The sequence below is a fragment of the Orcinus orca genome, chromosome 15 (assembly GCF_937001465.1).
Source record: "Orcinus orca chromosome 15, mOrcOrc1.1, whole genome shotgun sequence".
Classification (NCBI taxonomy): domain Eukaryota; kingdom Metazoa; phylum Chordata; class Mammalia; order Artiodactyla; family Delphinidae; genus Orcinus; species Orcinus orca.
This window is the reverse complement of record NC_064573.1, coordinates 52,490,239-52,510,034: the sequence shown is the minus strand read 5'-3', so window position 1 is coordinate 52,510,034 and position 19,796 is coordinate 52,490,239. Positions and strand designations below refer to the sequence as shown.

The 19,796-nt window shown below is 38.8% G+C and overlaps 1 protein-coding gene across 2 annotated transcripts in view; it reads left to right on the top strand.

Moving 5' to 3' along the window:
- YES1 (YES proto-oncogene 1, Src family tyrosine kinase) overlaps positions 1–19,796 on the top strand; it is a 109,851-nt gene that overhangs the window by 35,905 nt on the left and 54,150 nt on the right. For both annotated transcript variants that reach the window (XM_049697678.1, XM_004273776.3), the window contains exons 2-3: positions 13,681–13,953; positions 18,312–18,411. In XM_049697678.1, the coding sequence (XP_049553635.1) occupies positions 13,689–13,953; positions 18,312–18,411 (365 nt within the window). In that variant the 5' untranslated portion in view covers positions 13,681–13,688. The remainder of the gene's footprint in view (positions 1–13,680; positions 13,954–18,311; positions 18,412–19,796) is intronic.

Below are 19,796 nucleotides of genomic sequence, written 5' to 3'. Positions count from 1 at the left end.
GCTAGATCAGCATTACACATTAATCTTCCATATCTCTGACTTCCTTTCCACTAAAGAAAAAAAATCTAACACAGAAATTTGTTTCAGTTGGAAAAGTTTTTACTTTTAGTACATTTCGCTAAAATATATGTATTTTTAATAGGTACTAAAGCAAGAGCTTATGCGGAACAGACTAATCATCATGGTAACTTCTAGGCCCACAATCTCGTAAGGAGACCATGGGGTGAGCACCTGACGGACAAATCTGGTCAGCAGGTTAGGGCAATGAGATAGCAACTTACATTCTTTTGCTTTTACTCTTCTTCATGCTAGTGCAAACTCAAATAAGTGAATTAGGCAGTGGCTGGGGGAGTTTGAGGAAACCTGGAATAGACCATAAATGAATCAAAATTATGAGTAAATAGGGGTTAGAAGTAGGGAACTGTTATCCCAGTAGAGAGTGAAATAGTTGGTTGAAGCATCGGGGGTATGGAAATAGAGATGCTGAATCCACGTTATAGAAGGGAAGCAATAAGCTCCTAACAATAAAGCAATGATTATCCAGTATCAAGACCTGCATTCAAACTTGAACACTATCAGCTTTTTGGGATTAATCTATATGATTAGATTGTTCTGTAGTTTATGGTTTTTATGAGACTCTTGCCTCTTCCCTATTACCATTTTTATGTTTAGAATAAAAACTTTCTGGAGTCCAAAAGAGCCTAACTCATTAAGCTGAGTATAAATTTTAGACTTAGCAAGTGGGTACATAAATGCTACCTTAAAAATTATTTCTTGAAATTAAAAATACTACAGAGCACTTCAATTATAGTAAAACACTTAGAATGTTAATTTGTTTGAAAGTGATGATGATGATGATTTTTTTGGCCATGTGGAGTGACATGTGGGATCTTAGTTTCCCGACCAGGGATTGAACCCACACCCCCTGCAGTGGAAGCGCAGAGTCTCAACCACTGGACCGCCAGGGAAGTCCCTGAAAGTGGTTATTGTTAAGGAATAAGTCCATTATCTGTTATATAAACTGACTTAATTTTATTTAGAAATAATACTCTCTGCACGTTAATGATATTAAAACCAAGGAATGAAATGTTTTTTTAGGGATTAAATTTAAGAACTTTTTTTTTTTTTGGCCGTGCCTTGCAGCATGTGGGACCCTAGTTTCCCAACCAGGGATCGAACCCATGCTCCCTGCATTGGAAGCATGGAGTCTTAACCACTGGACTTCCAGGGAAGTCCCCTTTAAGAACATTTAAAGTGGCCATGATGGATTTACCACTCCGCCCAAAACCAAAAACCGAAAATCTGGACAAAGTATATGAAACAATTGTTTTCAGACATTGAACAACAGCAATACAGGACTGTGATCCCTGAAAGACAGGAAACAAATGAGGTAAGCTGGACAGTCACCTAATCACCCCAGCTTTCTCTAGAGGCATAATTGCAGAGCAGGGATAGGGATCTTGGGCAAAGGAGGGTGGTTCTTTTTTTTTCTTTTCTTTTTTAAAAAATTAACTTTACTTATTTATTTTTGGCTGCATTGGGTCTTCATTGCTGTGCGTGGGCTTTCTCTAGTTGTGGCGAGTGGGGCAGGGGCTGCTCTTTGTTGCGGTGTGCAGGCTTCTCATTGCAGTGGCTTGTCTTGTTTCGGAGCACGGGCTCTAGGCGTGTGGGCTTCAGTAGTTGTGGCACGTGGGCTCAGTAGTTGTGGCTCACAGGCTCTAGAGCGCAGGCTCAGTAGTTGTGGCGCACAGGCTTAGTTGCTCCACAGCACGTGGGATCTTCCCGGACCAGGGCTTGAACCCGTGTCCCCTGCATTGGCAGGCGGTTACTTAACTACTGCGCCACAGGGAAGCCTGAGAGTGGTCTTAATAAGTCGAGGAGATCAGAATTCATGGAGGCCAAGGCAGCTGGAAATTGCAGGGGAGAATTCCAGCAGAAAGACCACTATTTAGAAAAATAACGCTAACAGTCTGCAAAGGAGTCTCTCTGATTTTTTTGCTGAATTCTGGAAGGTACCTGCAGAGTGTGAAACTGTAAAGCCAGGCAAAGAGCAGTTTGTTGTGAGCTGGTGGCCCTTTGAGATCACGGAGGGTTGGGAGGCATTTGAGGTTTTACCAACTGGAGGGGAAAAAGTCCTTGTTGATTACTCTGGACTTCTAATAGAAACCTTGAAAGGGCTGTGGTGCTAGACTAGATTAACAAAGGAATATTATGAACAACTTCATGCTAATATAAATTTAATAACTTGGGTGAATTGGACAAATCTTGAAAAAGTTACCAAAGTAACACAAGAAAAATCAAATATGAGTAGCCCCGTATGTTAAATTTGTAATTGAAAAGGCCCAGATGGCTTCACTGGTGAATTCTTCTGAACATTTTAGAAGTAATACTAATTTTAACTCTTTAAAATAATAGAGGAGGAAGGGAACATTTCCCAACTTATTTCATGAGGCCAAAATTATCCTGATACCAAACACAGACAAATTACAAGAGAACAGAAGAGCAATATCTCTTTGATTATAGACATAAAAATATTGAACAAAATATTAGCCTTTAGGAATATATTAAAAGGGTAATATATCATAACCAAATGGGTTTTATTCCAAGAATGCAGAGGTGCCAAGGTGGGTTTAACACTCAAAAATCAATTAGTTTAATCCACCATATCAGTTGAGTAAAGGAGAAAACCCATGTGATCATCTGAGTAGATATATAAAAATAACTGACAAAATTTAACACCCATTCATGACAAAAACTCTAGGCAAACACAGAATTAGAAGAGAATGTCCCTTAGCCTAATGAAGGTCAGCTACAGTCTTACAGCTAATATACTTAATGGTGATAGACTAAATGCTTTTCCCTTAAGATCAGGAACGAGGCAAAGATGTTCTCTCTCCTCACTTCTATTCAGCATTGTACTAGAGGTGCTAAGGGAGAGTAAAAGTGTTTATTTGTACACATGACCTTTAATATAGAAAATCCTATGGAACTAAAAAAAGAGCTATTAGAATTAAGATGTGAACTTATTATTATTAGGGTCACAGGATATGAGGTCAATATATAAGTATCAAGTATATATATTATTAATATATGTTTATATAAGTGATGAACAATTAGAAATAGAAATAAAGTAATACCATTTATAGTAATAACCAAAAACCATGAAATGCTTAGAGATAAGTTTAACAAAAATTGAACAAGACCTATCTATCTATACACTGAAAATTGCAGAACATTGCTGAGAGAAATTTTTAAAGTTCTAAATAAATGGAGTACTGTATTCTTGGATCAGGAGATCAATATTTTCAAGATGCCGGTTCTCCCCAAATTGATCTGTAGGTTCAATATCATCCCAGTCAACATTCCAGCAGGCATTTTTTCTGGAGATTGACAAGCTGACTCTACAGTTTGTATGGAAATGAAAGACCCTAGTGCACAGGCAAACTGCAACTTCCAGGCCAAATCTGACCCGCTGCTTGTTTTTGGAAATAGTTTTATTACAACATTGCCACACTTAGCACTTATGTATTGTCTATGCACTAACATGCTTTTGCACTAACATGGTGGAGTCAGGTAGTTGTGACAGAGACCATTTGGTTTGCAAAGTTTAAAATGTCTATTCTTTGACCCCTTCCAGAAAAAGTTTGTTGACCCCCTTCCATAGAGTATCCAAAATAATTTTGGAGAAGATAAAAAAAACCCTGGAGGACTTATTTTATCTAATTTCAAGACTTACTGTAAAGCTATAGTGATGAAGACAGTGTGATAATTGACACTAGCATAGACATATAATATAAAACAATGGAACTAATAGTATAGAAACAGACCCTTGCATTTATGATTAATTGATTTTTTTTTTGTGGTATGCGGGCCTCTCACTGCCGCGGCCTCTCCCACTGCGGAGCACAGGCTCCGGATGTGCAGGCCCAGCGGCCATGGCTCACGGGCCCAGCTGCTCCGCGGCATGCGGGATCCTCCTGGACTGGGGCACGAACCTGTGTCCCCCGCATCGGCAGGCGGACTCTCAACCACTGCGCCACCAGGGAAGCTGTATATGATTAATTGATTTTTGACAAAGGTATCAAGATAATTCAATGGGAAATGGATAGTCTTTTCAACAAATGGCAGTTGAAGAACTGTATATCCAATTTAAAAATATGGGATCGCAGACTTCACAACATACACAAAAATCCACTTAAAATGGCTCAGTAGGCCTGATATAAAGAGCTAAAACTTCTGGTGAAAACAGGAGAAATTCTTCTGGTGAAGAATCCTCAATTAGGACACAGCACAAACCATAAAATTAAAACTTCTTAATTGAGCATCAGAATTAAAAATCATGTTCAAGGATACTGCTATAAAAATGCAAAGGCAACCTATAGGCTGGGAAAAAATATTTGACAAAGAACTTGATTCTGGAATATTAAATAATATAATAAATAGTATTATATTAGTAAATATTCTTGTTTCCAGAATATATTAGAAAGAAGACAACCCAATTAAAAAATTGAGTTGAACAGATACTTCACCAAAGTAGATATGAGTAGTAAATAAGCACATGAAAAGATGCTTAATATCAGGTGCTTAGTCATTAGGAAAATATAAATTAAAACCTTAACAATAGCACTACACACCTAAAAAAATCAACTGACCAATAACAAGTGTTGATGAGGATGTAGAGCAACTGGAATTCTCATTTTGATCGGGAGAATGCAGAATGTTAAAGCTGCTTTGGAAAAGTGTTTGCAGTTTTTTATAAAGTTATACTTCCAATACAGCCCAGCAGTTTCCCTCCTAAGTATTTACTCAAATGAAATGAAAACTTGTGTTCACAGAAAAACCTATGTGTATGTGGTCATAGTGGCTCTATTTGTGATTTTCAAAAACTGGAAACAACCCAGATCAACTGGGGAATGAATAAACAAACTGTGGTATATGCATACCACTCAGCGATAAAAAGGAACGAACTAAAAAAGGGGGGGTGGGGGAGGGGAATGAACTGATACCTGCAAAAACATGGGTGGATCTCAGATGGATTATGCTAACTGAAAAAAGCCAGAATCAAAAAGCTACATGCTGTATGGTATCTGGGGAAAAAAAGGTGAAACTGTAAGAACAGAAAACAGATTAATGGTTGCCTGGGGTTGGAGGGGGAGGTTGACTACAAAAAGTGCATGGAGGTGTCATGGAATGGGGGTGGGGATGGAACTGTTCTTTATCTTCATTGAGGTGGCAGTTGCGCGACTGTATGCATGTGTCAAAACTTGCAGACCTGTATACTAATATGAGTGGATTTTACACATTTATGCCTTAATTTTTAAAGATAGGGTTTTAAAAGTGAGAAACTGACCTATTGATGTAGTAAGGTATGAAGGAATCATCATTGCATCTTAGTAACCATGCAGTCTTAGATTGCCATTGGATCTAATCTGAGTGTAGAAATAATACTGGATTTTAGAGGGCAGGCTTGAGATTGAAATGCTCTTGATAGCATTGGCAAATTAAATGGTGGTAAAGGTGTTTGGCAGTTACCTAAGTCCTGACCATTGTTTATATCAGTGAACTAAAATCAGTGGTTAATCAACAGTTCTAATGATTTTGGTAATGCTCATGTTGTAAATGTGTGTAACATCAATTCAGCCATATGCATTTTATATTGTCAGCTACCTTTGGTATCAGTAGATTTCAATTGTCAAAGCTCTTTAGATAGAATAAAAAGTCAAAGAGCTGTGTAGACTATTTGGATCATATCCAAACCCAAGTAAACATGTGATGGGTTTCTGAGAGGGGAAAGAAAGACTTAGAAGTGTTGTTGAGAATGTGGAGAATGGATTCACATTCACTGCTGGTGGGGATGCAAAATGGTACAGTCACTATGGAAACCAGTTTAGCAGCTTATTACAGTAACTTAACTTTATATGACCAAGCAGTTCCATTCCTTAGGTATTTATGGGGAGAGGGGGGAGAGGCACATATCTACCCACCCGAAGACTTGTATGGGGATGTTTGTAGCTGTTTTATTTATAATAGCCCCAAACTGGAACAACCCAAATACCCATCAACAAGTGAATGGCTAAATAATTATGGTATATGATGGGGTTCTACTTAGCAATACAAATTAATGAACTACCTATCTATGCAGCAATATGGAAGTATCTCAGGTACACAATGCCTAATTTAAAAAAATGGCAGACACGAAAAAGACTATAGTATTATTCTATTTATATGAAACTCTAGAAAAGATAAATGTATAGAGAAAACAAATCAGTGATTGCTTAGGGCTGGGGTTGGGGATTTTCCTTATTGGGAAAAGGGTACAACAGAATCTTCTGGGGGTGATTGGAATCTTCTATATTGTAATTATAGTATTGGTTGCACAGTTATAGACATTTGCCGAAACTCATTGAACTGTACACTTTAAATGGGTGCATTTTACTGTATGTAAATTACACCTCAAAGTTGTGTTTTTTTTTTTTTTTTTTTTTTTTTTTGCGGTACGCGAGCCTCTCACTGTTGTGGCCTCTCCTGTTGTGGAGCACAGGCTCTGGACGCGCAGGCCCAGCGGCCATGGCTCTCGGGCCCAGCCGCTCTGCGGCATGTGGGATCCTCCCGGACCAGGGAACGAACCCATGTCCCCTGCATCGGCAGGTGGACTCTCAACCACTGCGCCACCAGGGAAGCCCAAAGTTGATTTTTTTTTTTCTTTTTTTGGCTGCGTTGGGTCTTCGTTGCTGCATGCAGGCTTTCTCTAGATGCAACGCACGTGCTTCTCATTGCGGTGGCTTCTCTTGTTGCCGAGCATGGGCTCCAGGTGTGCGGGCTTCAGTAGTCGTGGCTCGTGGGCTCTAGAGCGCAGGCTCGGTAGTTGTGGCGCACGAGCTTAGTTGCCTCACGGCATGCAGGATCTTCCTGGGCCAGGGATCGAACCTGTGTCCTCTGCATTGGCAGGCGGATTCTTAACCACTGCGCCACCAGGGAAGTCCCGAAGCTAATTTTTTTAAAAAAGAACATTTTAGGAAAGAATATCTGATAGTGTCTAAGGGAAGAAGTTTCTGTAATCTAAATTTTAAATTCATATTTCTCAGAAAATCTTAAAGTAACAGTAATATTCAAATTGAGGTAAAGCCTGTTTTTCAGCAAATATTCATGCGCCTTATACTCAAGCAAATATCTATATGAAATCATTTGCTTAGAAATTGAATTTTACTTTTATAGACTATAAATTTTACAGTCTTAAGGATAGCTCAGATTTATATAAATACTTTGAGAGAAGATCTATTTTTGTTAAGCTATTGATTCTTGATATGTTGAAAGGGATTTAATATATTAACCATTGTCATGTGATTTGAGTAGTTTATTATTTAAGATCCTTTCAGCTGCAAGTAACTGAAAACCAAACAAGAAAATTGACTTTTACAGTAGATATTTATCTCACACAGTAAGATTTCGTTAGCTAAATTGTGTTCTCGGGTTATTATAGGGTTATATAGTTCAGTAACTGAGCAGCAGCATCAGGGACCCAAGTTCCTTTCATCTTTCTGCCCTCCCCTTTTCAGTATGTTTGTGTCCTCCTTTCACATGGGTGCTTTGTGGTCTCAGATTTAGGCATCAACAACAATAACATCTAGGGAGTGAAATGGAATATTTCTGTCTTGTATTCCTTTTTACAAGTGAGGAGAAACTTCCTAGAAGCCCATGCTCATGGCTTACACAGTTAATGGCAAAGGGATAGGACCAAGAGTGGCTTAAATCAGTCATTATTTATTACCTGGGGCTGGACAAATGAAGGAAGGTAAACAAAATCAGGGTTCTTGTATCAAAGCAGGATGGCTGTTGAGTAACCCAAGTGTCTGCCGAATTAGATTACGCCAAGACTGCGAAGGAAAGGATCTGTGAAGTAGACAAAGAAATCATATAAAACGTTTTGATACAAAGTGTATGTTCCCAGCTTATGAAGATGTTGCATTCCAGATTTCACCATATTTTCATGGCCTAGTCATTAATTTATTATTCAACTTAACTGTGCTCTAACTTTTACCTTCATGATGCTAAGAAATGCTCTTGTGAAAGTCATCAGTGAGCTCCTAATTACTAATCAGCTGGCCTTTTAAAATCAGTTTAAATGCCACTTGATTTCATGTTGGTCTTTACCATTATTAGTCATTTTCTTCTTGAAAGTCTATTTCTCTATTCCCACTGTATTATTCTGCTTGTTAAAAATGTATTAAATACTCCAAACTAACAAAAAGAATTATATCTATTACCTACGTTTAACACATTAACGTTTTTCTCTATTTGCTTCATTTATCTTTTAAGAAAAAAAAAAAAAGTGCCACAGATACAGTTGAAACTCTTCCCCAACCCTTTCCACTACCTTGAAGTTAATGATTATCCTTTCCAATTGTGTTTTTGTATTTATGAAAGCACTCCCAACTCTTAATTGCTGCTTCCTAATTTCCTTGCCCGTCTGTCCCTTATCTGTAGGTGTCTTGCAACACTGTATTAATTTTTCACACCTCTCCAAGTCTGTGCCTTGGGTGAGTTTTATTATCTCCAAAAGGTGTGGTAACACTGAAAAAAAATTTAACTTTTCTCTGGTTTCTACCTCTTTCTGAGTTTTACACTTACTGTCATTCCCCACTAGACTTCTTAACATCATGCCCCACAGACCCCTAAAACTAACATCTGAAACTGAACTGGTTGGTCCAGAAAAACCTGTTTCTCTTTTCTCTACCTCATGGTGTTACTTTCCACTCAGTTCAAACTAGAAACTCTTGTGTCATCCAGCCCCTAGCATGCACATAGTAACTACTTTTAAAGTGTTTGGTAAATTGTAGGGACTGAGTAAATGACTCCTTTTTCATGTCTCCTCCACCCATACTCAGCCGATCACCTAGAGTTGATTATTTTACTTATTTTCATTTCCCCTCATCTTTGGCCCCAGTAATCCTGCTTTTGTCCTGCCTCACATGGGTCATGGCAGTAGTTTTGTAACTTGACTAACTGCCGCCATTCTTTCTTTCCACTCTATAATTTGTCCTTTTACCACAGTTATTCTAAAACATATTTTCTGCGATTCACCTTTTTTTTTTTTTTTTTTTGCGGTACGCGGGCCTCTCACTCTTGTGGCCTCCCCCGTTGTGGAGCATAGGCTCCGGACACTCAGGCTCAGCGGCCATGGCTCACGGGCCCAGCCGCTCCGTGGCATGTGGGATCTTCCCAGACCGGGGCACCAACCCGTGTCCCCTGCATCGGCAGGCGGACTCTCAGCCACTGCACCACCAGCGAAGCCCTATTCATCTTTTTAAGAATCTTAACTTTCCAGTGCTCCCTGGATAAATCTAAAAGTTATTGCTTAGCAAATAATCCTCTTTGTGTGTAAATTCTCCTCGAACACTAGCCATCTGTCCCACCATTCTCAAAAACACCCCCTTATACTCCTGCCACAGGGTTTTCTGTTCCCCAAATACACCATGCTGTTCCAAACATCTGAACCATTCTTCCCACTTCATTCTTCCTGGAATATCCTAGTTCTTCTTCCCTAAATCTCCAACTCTTCAAGACCTAGCTCAGATGCCATTGTCTGCAAAATTTTCTTTCCCAAGCACTCAAGGCAGAGCTCATAACTTCTGTTGTATTCCCATGATGTTCTGTATGTACCTCTGCTCTAGTGTTTTTTTTTTCACTCTGGCATTTTTCAAATTTTACAATACTGTGTTTTTTTCCTTCACTTATGTGTGACCTTTTTAAAGAAAAAGAACCATTCTTGCCATCCTTAGCTCCCTTTATAGTGTCTCATAAATATATGTTGTTAATAAATATGTATCTGTAAGTTAGTAGCTTGGAACTTTAAAGAGGCTTTTCCCATGTAAATATTTTAAATAATGTTATGTTTCTAAGACAGTCCATTAAAATCTGTATAACTCATTGCACCTGAAGTTTACTTAAAAATGTAAATCACATCCTACATTTATAATAATGTTTCTAGGGAATTCCCTGGCAGTCCAGTGGTTAGGACTCAGCACTCTCACTGCCAGGGGCCCAGGTTCAATCCCTGGTCGGGGAACTAAGATCCTACAAGCAACGCAGTGTGGCCAATATATATATATTATATATATATATACGCACACACTTATATACATATATATATATATATATATATATATATATATAAAAAAATGTTTCTAAAGGAGATGGGCAGCCGTGATGGCTCCTGTGTATTGATACTGGGTGCTATTGGAACTGTCCTGGAGCTATTGAAAAGAATAAGTGGGTAGATGTGAGGAGCTGGACCAAAGACTCTATTTAAGAAAGAGACTGGAGGACAGTAGTAATGAAAAACTGGTAGAGTGAGGGAAAAAAGATGATACGACTTTTGAAGGAAGAGGAGTTAAGTTAGGAGTGATGTCTTACGGGGCGAAAAGACCTTAGCAAAGATCCTGAGTGAAGAAAAAGGTGAAAATGAGGAATTAAGGAAGCTGGAAATAGAAATGAGGGTGGGTAAATAGTTATAGTAACCTTGGTTATGAATTGATGTATTTCAGTTGGTCTGTTATCAAATTTAAAATGTTAGCACCGTTACTGGCTTTCATAATTTTTTCTGTGTCATACAACTACTGTTCTTTCAAAGTCTATGTAATCGTTAAAATATTTTTTTAATATTTAGACTTTGGATATAGGTAATAGTGAAAGTCTTGTATAGATTTTAAAATATTTTTGCAATTTAACATATTTTGTGGGTATATATTGATTGTTGATTAAAATTCACCCTTCAGCCTTGAGTATTGAGCCAAAATTTGCCAATCTCATAAGCAAAAAGGATACCTTTAAAAATTTGCATTTATTGGTTGATTGTCGTGCCGTGCGGCTTTTGGGATTTTACTTCTCCGGCCAGGGATCAAACCCAGGCCCTCAGCAGTGAGAGTGTGGAGTCCTAACCACTGGACCCCCAGGGAATTCCCTAAAAATTTGCATTTATTAGAAGACTGGGATGGTTGGACATATCTTCATATGCTAATTGGCCTTTCATATTTCCTTCGTGAATTGCCTGTTGATAGGCTTTCCTATTTTTCTAAGGGGCTTATATATATGTTTTTTAACGTGTAAGAGTTGTCTGTATTAAGAACGTCAACCAGTTTTCATATGAGTACATGTATGTGTTGAGAGAGCAAGTAAGAGCATGAGCAAGTGCAAAGATATTCTCCCTACTTCTCATGTCTTTAGTTTCACTTAAGAGTTTCTGTGTCCACACCTGCCCCCCCAACTTAATCATATATCTCTTAGTCTTTTCCTTTAAGGTTTCTACTTTTACGCTTTTAAGGCTTTTCCAACTCCTAGATTATGAAACAGCTTACCTTTAGTTTTTTCTAACACATTTAGAAGACTGCCTTTTATATATTTAGCTTATTATTCTCTCATAGTGTTTTCAGTAGATATTGTAAGTTTCCAGTCCCAGTCATGTTCCAATCCTGTGCTTTATTGTCACGTCTTCAGAATATACCTGTTTTAAGATAGATGTGAAAACCTTCCAACTTTGAGTTTCTGAGACTGTTTCTCTTTTAATATTTATAGCTACATTTTAAATCAATATTATGTAGTTGAGTTTGTAAAAATGTTCAGTCTTTCAGAATTGATGAAGCAGTCATCTTATCACTCACCTACTTCCTTTTGAATGCTGTAAAAGAAGGGAAATACTGTAAAAAGTAAGTGAATTAGGGGAATTCCCTGGCAGTTCAGTGGTTAGAACTCTGCACTTCCACTGAAGGGGGTGCGGGTTCAGTCCCTGGTTGGGAAACTAAGATCCCGCATGCCACGCGTCACAGCCAGGAAAAAAACAAAGTGAATTAATGAAATCACCATTAGTTCTTCTGCAGGAAGTGAATGGAATAATGCAGATTTTGTCATATCAGTAAACATACTATATACAAGTCATGTTGGTAGGCTGTACAGTATATAAGAGGTGAGAAACTGTTGCTTTTTTTTTTTTTAACATCTTTATTGGAGTATAATTGCTTTACAATGGTATGTTAGTTTCAGCTTCACAACAAAATGAATCAGTTATATATATACATATATTCCCATATCTCTTCCCGCTTGCATCTCCCTCCCTCCCACCCTCCCTATCCCACCCCTCCAGGCGGTCACAAAGCACCGAGCTGATCTCCCTGTGCTATGCGGCTGCTTCCCACTAGCTATCTACCTTACGTTTGGTAGTGTATATATGTCCATGCCTCTTTATCGCTTTGTCACCGTTTACCCTTCCCCCTCCCCATAGCCTCAAGTCCATTCTCTAGTAAGTCTGTGTCTTTATTCCTGTTTCACCCCTAGGTTTTTCATGTCATTTTTTTTTTTTTTTTAATTCCATATATATGTGTTAGCATACGGTATTTGTCTCTCTCTTTCTGACTTACTTCACTCTGTTGCTTTTTAAGAAGTGTGTTGCCAGTGACTTGAGGGTAGGCTGGGAATTAGCAGAAAACAAGATGCAAGTGAGAGTCTCGTACAAAAATCTCTCCAAAAGTACATTAGAAGTTTTAAGGAAGAAGGTATTTTACCAGTTATGGAGACAGCCTGAATGGTAAAGTAACATTTGTAATAACCCTCAGTGAATGGATAAATTTTAGCAGGTAGAGATGTGAGGAGAGTATTAACCGACAGAGGCACTTTTAGGAGGGAAAACACAAAAATGGGAAAGCACAGGGCATGTGTATTGGAGAAACAGGAATTTATTTTTTCTCCATGTGTGCATAAGGTAAGTGAGGAAATGATAAAGTGGGAAAGATAAAGTGAAGTCCAATTTGGCAAGCATTGGGAGTGCGTCCATTGGTAGGGAAGGGAAAAGATATAGAGCTGCATTGTCCTGTGTAGTAGCTACTAGCCACATACAGCTGTTGAGCACTTAAAATGTGCTTGGTCCAAATTGAGATGTACTGTAAGTTTAAAATGCACACCAGATTTCTAAGATTTAGTACAAGAGAATATAAAACATCTCATTAAATTTTTTCATATTGATGACATGTTGAAATAATTATATTTTAGATTTATTGAGTCAAATCAAATATATTATTAAAATTAATTTTACCTGTTTTTATTTTTTAAATGTATTTACTAGAAAATTTAGAATTATATGCATGGCTCAGATTATATTTCTGTTACACAGTGCTGGTATAGGTAGAAGGAAAGCAACCAGAATTTGCTAGTACCCACTGTGTAGAACCAGAGATTGTCTAGAAGTTGTAAGAAATTTAATCCTTATAGAAAACCTTATGAAGTAGGTGATATTATTGTTCTCCTTTTTCAAATAACTGAAGTGCAGAGAAGTTAAGCAACATACCTGCAGTCACTGCACTAGGAAGTAAGAAGCTAGGATTCAAACTCTTGCCTCTGGCATCAGAGCCCATGGTTTTCCCAATACACTGTGGCATGTTGGCATTGAACCATTAAAGGAGATTGAGCTGGAGAATGACATGATTGGAATGATACATTAGCAGAATTGTAATAAAGATAAATGATGTGGAGAGACTTTATTTGCAGCTGTCTAGGTTCTTTTTGGTTTGTTTTGTTATTGTTAACTTATTTGCAGGGGAAAAATGCCTCGTTTAAAGTCAACTATTGAATTGCACCTTTTGAAGTATGTTTTATGTTAACTGCTTCTCAAAATTTGTCTTATCACCTTTCTAGATTTGATAATGGGCTGCATTAAAAGTAAAGAGAACAAAAGTCCAGCCGTTAAATACAGACCAGAAAACACTCCAGAACCGGTCAGTACAAGTGTCAGCCATTATGGAGCAGAGCACACTGCAGTGGCACCAACATCCTCCACGAAGAGCACATCTGTTAATTTCAGCAACCTTTCCATGACACCATTTGGAGGATCCTCAGGGGTGACACCTTTTGGAGGAGCATCTTCCTCATTTTCAGTGGTGCCAAGTTCATATCCTGCTGGTTTAACAGGTGAGATTTAAATGGACAATCCTGTTGTTGGTTTGAGAATGTGACCTTGGGCAATACATAAAGTTTGCCTGCTATAACAGAAATAACTTACTGGGGGACTATTAAAATAAGTTTATGTAAAAATTAAAGTCTCCAACATAAATTCAAGTCTTATTGTGTACATCTGGGAAATTTGGTAGTAATCTGATGGTGATTTTATATATATATATATATATATATGTACTGGGTTATATAATTATTTCACTAATTCATTTTTCAAATAATTATTGAGTGCTGACTGGCAGGCACTGGAAATATAAAGATTAAAAACGTATACCCCAAAGAGAACCCTCCTGCACTGTTGGTGGGAATGTAAATTGATACAGCCACTATTCAGAAAAGTATGGAGGGTCCTTAAAAAACTAAAAATAGAACTACCATATGACCCAGCAATCCCACTGCTGGGCATATACCCTGAGAAAACCATAATTCAAAAAGAGTCATGTACCACAGTGTTCATTGCAGCTCTATTTACAATAGCCAGGACATGGAAGCAACCTAAGTGTCCATCGACAGATGACTGGATAAAGAAGATGTGGCATATATATACAATGGAATATTACTCAGCCATAAAAAGAAATGAAATTGAGTTATTTGTAGTGAGGGGGATGGACCTAGATTTTGTCATATGCAGTGAAGTAAGTCAGAAAGAGAAAAATACTGTATGCTAACGTATATATGGAATCTTAAAGAGAAAAAAATGGTACTGATGAACCTACTTGCAGGGCAGGAATAAAGACATAGACATAGAGAATGGACTTGGGGACCGGTGGGGGAGGGGGAAGCTGGGTCGAGGTGAGAGTAGCATGGACATATATACACTACCAAATGTAAAATAGATAGCTAGTGGGAAGCAGCCTCATAGCACAGGGAGATCAGCTTGGTGCTTTGCAATGACCTAGAGGGGTGGGATAGGGAGGGTGGGAGGGAGACTCAAGAGGGAGGGGATATGGGGATATATGTATATGTATAGCTGATTCACTTTGTTGTACAACAGAAACGGAGACAGTATTGTGAAGCAGTCATACTCCAATAAAGATCTATTTTAAAAAAAAGTATACCCCTCCCTCCTGTGGACTTCCCTGGCAGTCCAGTAGGCGCAGGTTCGATCCCTGGTTGGGGAACTTAGGATCCCACATGCCGTGCAGCACGGCCAAAAAACAACCACCCTGAAAAATGTATACCCCTCCCTCTAGAATATTACAACTTCTGAGGATTGTAAAGTGCTAGCCATTATTAAAGTATTATAGTAGTTACTTGATAAATGTTAGGTAAGTGGCAGTTTCGTGATGATAATACAGTTTTTTCGATTAGACACTACTGACTGAAAAAAGAAAAATCCTGAGGCTCAGTGTTTAAATGATTTTTTTTTCAGAGTCACAGATAATAAGCAGGAGGGCACAGATTTAATGCCCTATTCTAGAACTTCATTTTTTACCCTACAGTATCCTTTCAGAGAACAGCAAGAAGTGATGGCCAACAACCTTTCATGGAGTCAGAAATGCTCTAAAAACGTAGTCAGAAATTTCAAAAAGAGAGATGGTTCTTTTGTGAAGGGTCCCCTATCGGGATGCTTTTCCCTTGAGTAACAAAGCACAACTGGCTTTAAAAGGTAGGGTGAGCTCCAGGATTCCTTGATCCAGCAGTTCCTTGATGTCATCAAGGACTCGAGTTTCTTTGGTGTCTCTCTTGGAGCCCTTGGAGTGTCCACTTTATCCTTAGGCTTGGCAAAACAGCTGCCAGCACCAAATTGAGCAACATGAGGGGACAAAAGAAGAATCTCTTCTACAAGCATGGACTATAAATGTGTCCCTTCACTCTGCTCACCTCCAGACCAAAAATAGTGACTAGAGAATGTCATACACAAATTCTGTTAGACTGTTCATTTGAGAAGTTATGGACATCAAAGAGTCAATAATAGTCTTAATTCCAGTCCCCTAACTCTAAATACTTAAGTAATAGTTGGTCATGATGGTATTTCTCAGTCACCAGTAAAAGTTTATTTTCAGGATTATATGTTCTGGAAAGATATTAATCCAAAATGATTAAATGTTGAGAAGACATACTTGAGTTACCTAAAGCAGTTTATTTACGGGAAATAGTCCATTCATGGGTATTAATTTATTGATGAGTGTCTGTGTGCCAGGTATAGAGAGTTGTAAGCAAGAGAAACAAGATTTCTGCCCCAGTGGAGTTTACATTATAATGAGGGTTGGATAATAATTATAGAAACAACTAAACAGGATGATTAATGGTTCATAAATACTATGAAGGAACTAACTAGAATGATTGGCGAAGGCCCTTTTTAAATGATCAAGGAAAGCCATCTTGAGATGAAATCGTTTGAGCTGAGGTTTGATGAGAATGACCTAAATATGTGCATAAATGGGAAAAGAGCTTTCTGGGAAGAGAGAATAACAAATGCACTTTAGGAGGTACAGATGGGCTTGGCAGGTTTGAGGACTAGTATGGGCAGAGGGTAGAGTTACATGATATGCGGTTGAAGACTCAGGATTTCTCAGGACCTCATAGACTATAGTAAGAAGTATGGGTTTTATTCAAAGCTAGAAGGAAGTTATTGAAGAGATTTCAGTAAAGAATTTGCACGATTGAATTCCCTTTCTAAAAACTTCCCTCTGGCAGCTGCGTGAAGGGTGGATGTAGGGAACCAGATATAGAAGTGAGTTAGGCTATTACTTTCCCAGTAAGAGATAACAGGGACTTGGATTAGGGTGGAAGAGCTGGAAATGAAAAGGAAGTAGATAAGGTACTTTAGAGGTAGAACTGACAGTGCTGGTAATGGACTTGGCTTGAATACCTGACTGGTAATGTTCGCTGAGGTAGGGAAGACTTCAGTAATACTTCAGGTTAGAGGAGAAAAGTCAACACCTTTGTGGGGTATTTTTGTTTTTTGTTTTTTTTTTTTTGCGGTAGGTGGGCCTCTCACTGCTGTGGCCTCTCCCTTTGCGGAGCACACGCTCCGGACGCGCAGGCTCAGTGGCCGTGGCTCACGGGCCCAGCCGCTCCGGGGCATGTGGGATCTTCCCGGACCGGGGCACAAACCCATGTCCCCTGCATCGGCAGGCGGACTCTCAACCACTGCAGCACCAGGGAAGCCCAACACCTTTGTTTTGTACCTAATAAATTTTAAGTGCTTGATAGACATTTGAGATGTCAAATAGGTAGTTAATATATGACCGGGCCTCAGGGGAGAAGCCAGATAAATGAGATTCTGTTCTTTCGCTTGCAGATAATAGTTTGGCTATTTAAGTTGCTTATGTCTTAACCAACTACATACAGTGCTTTATATGACAAAATTACTTTTGGAATTTATAATCCATATCAGCCATACCATTTAGTTTCTAAGAAAAGCATGCTGTTTTTATCTTTGTGTTAAATATAATAAATAATCTTAATAAAATCCTAGTTATTACTGTTAGTCTTTTTTTAAATTAATTTTTATTGGAGTATAGTTGATTTATAGTGTTGTGTTCTGCTGTACAGCAAAGTGAATCAGTTATACATATATCCACTCTTTTTTTAAATTCTTTTCCCATATGGGTCATTACAGAGTATTGAGTAGAGTTCCCTGTGCTATACAGTGAATGATTAGTCTTAAGGATGGGAATGTTCACTTACTGTTTTTAAGAAATTGAGATGATCAATGCTAGTAGTTTATAATACTCGTTAATGCTTTTTCTGCCAAAGAATTGATTTGAACTTTGTCTTTTCAAGCTAGAGATGTTGCAGCTGTGAATCAAGATTAAAAATGTCTCTCTGGGTCTATAGAATTTTAGAATTTGTAGAGTACAGTAATCTCATGGAAGGCCTTAAGATAGCATCTTAATAACTTGAAAACTTCAGCAACCCAAATCTCCAACTTTTTTTTTTTTAATTTTATTTATTTATTTATGGCTGTGTTGGGTCTTCATTTCTGTGCGAGGGCTTTCTCTAGTTACGGCAAGTGGGGGCCACTCTTCATCGCAGTGCACGGGCCTCTCACTATCGTGGCCTCTCTTGTTGCGGAGCAGAGGCTTCAGACGCGCAGCCTCAGTAGTTGTGGCGCACGGGCTTAGTTGCTCCGCGGCATGTGGGATATTCCCAGACCAGGGCTCAAACCCGTGACCCCTGCATTGGCAGGCAGACTCTCAACCACAGCGCCACCAGGGAAGCCCCTCCAACTTTTAAAAATAGATTCTGGAGACCAGGAAAAGAGCTATGCTTAATAAGCTTTTGTTGTTGTTGTTGGCAATGTTTTTAAATTTTTCTGTTGTTAATTTGTCTATATAATTTACATTGGTCTTTTTTTCCCCCAATAGGTGGTGTTACTGTATTTGTGGCCTTATATGATTATGAAGCTAGAACTACAGAAGACCTTTCATTTAAGAAGGGTGAAAGATTTCAAATAATTAACAATACGTAAGTGTTATGAACATTTTACGGGGGAGAGATACCAACGGCAGCCTACTTTACACTGAAACCACTGAGCTGGATGATGATTCAGAGACGAGAGTAGTGGGGCGTGGGTCTCTGCCCACTGGATTGGATGATACATTTGGTTTCTTTAGACATACGGCATACTACTACTGCCGGAGCCAGAAGTTATGATTTCTGCAAATGGTGTTGCTGTGGTTCTGCCATAAACAGTAGAGATTTAAGAGTGAGGATTGAGGGAGTATATGTAAGTAAGTACCTTACTTAAAAAAAACCTTTATAAAGATATTTCTATGATCCCATTTATCTAAGTACTAGATGATTTAAAGATCTTAATCTCTTTCTCTTAAAAAAACAAACTAAAAAGGCTAAGGAACTCCTGCAGTCCCAAACTGACCATGTTACGTTGCTGTTTCCTTATGTGACTCTCAGACTTGTTGTCATTTAGTGGGCCACCATAGAAAATTCAGTGCTTGTTACAGAAAATAGATCCCATAATTTCATTAGCAGGCACAGTGACCACTTTGTAACTTCCCAGAATAGACATTTATGGTCTCTTTGCATCCAGTCATGTTTCCTTCCATCTTTGTTCCCACTTGCTACCAGTTATTTTTTGAGAACATGAAATGTGATTCTGTCTCTCGGCTTTAAAATCCTTCAATAGCTACTGGCTGCTGTCAAGATAAAACAGCAATAAGAGCAGGCGTCATTCATTGAGCTTTTTCCCCTTCCTCACTCCACTGCCCAGCCAGAGTGAATTACTTATTTATGATTCTGAATACACTGGGGGTTCTCCCCTTCTCTGTGCTTTCACACATGCGATTCCTTTTTTCTGGAATGTAACTTCTTGTCCCTCCACTTTTCTTCCTTCATCTGGCCAACCCTGTGCAATCCGTCAAAGTGTATATTCCTGTGTCCTTTCTCAAGGAAGCCTTTCTTGATATTCTTTCTACCTTTCCTGCCTGGCCCAGTCCCCACCTCCTGCTGGATTTGGTGGTGTCTCTCTTACATGTTTACATAGCAACCTGTGCAAACCTCAATTATAGCAGTCATCACAGTTTTGAATTAAAATTTATCACTTGCCTATCATCCTTTTAGACCAGTGGTTCTCAGCATGGGGGCAGAATCAGCCAGGGGACATTTGACCATGTCTGGAGACATTTTTGGTTGTTACATCCATGGTGCTACAACTGGCATCTAGTGGATGGAGGCCAGGGATGCTGCTCAGCATCCTGCGGTGCACAGGACAGCCCCCCCACCACAAAGCATTGTCCAGCCCAAAGTGTCAGTCGTGCCGAGGTTGAGAAATCCTGCTCTAGATGGAGTTACTTGAGGATAAGGACTTTTTACCTGTTTCTAGCACACTCTGT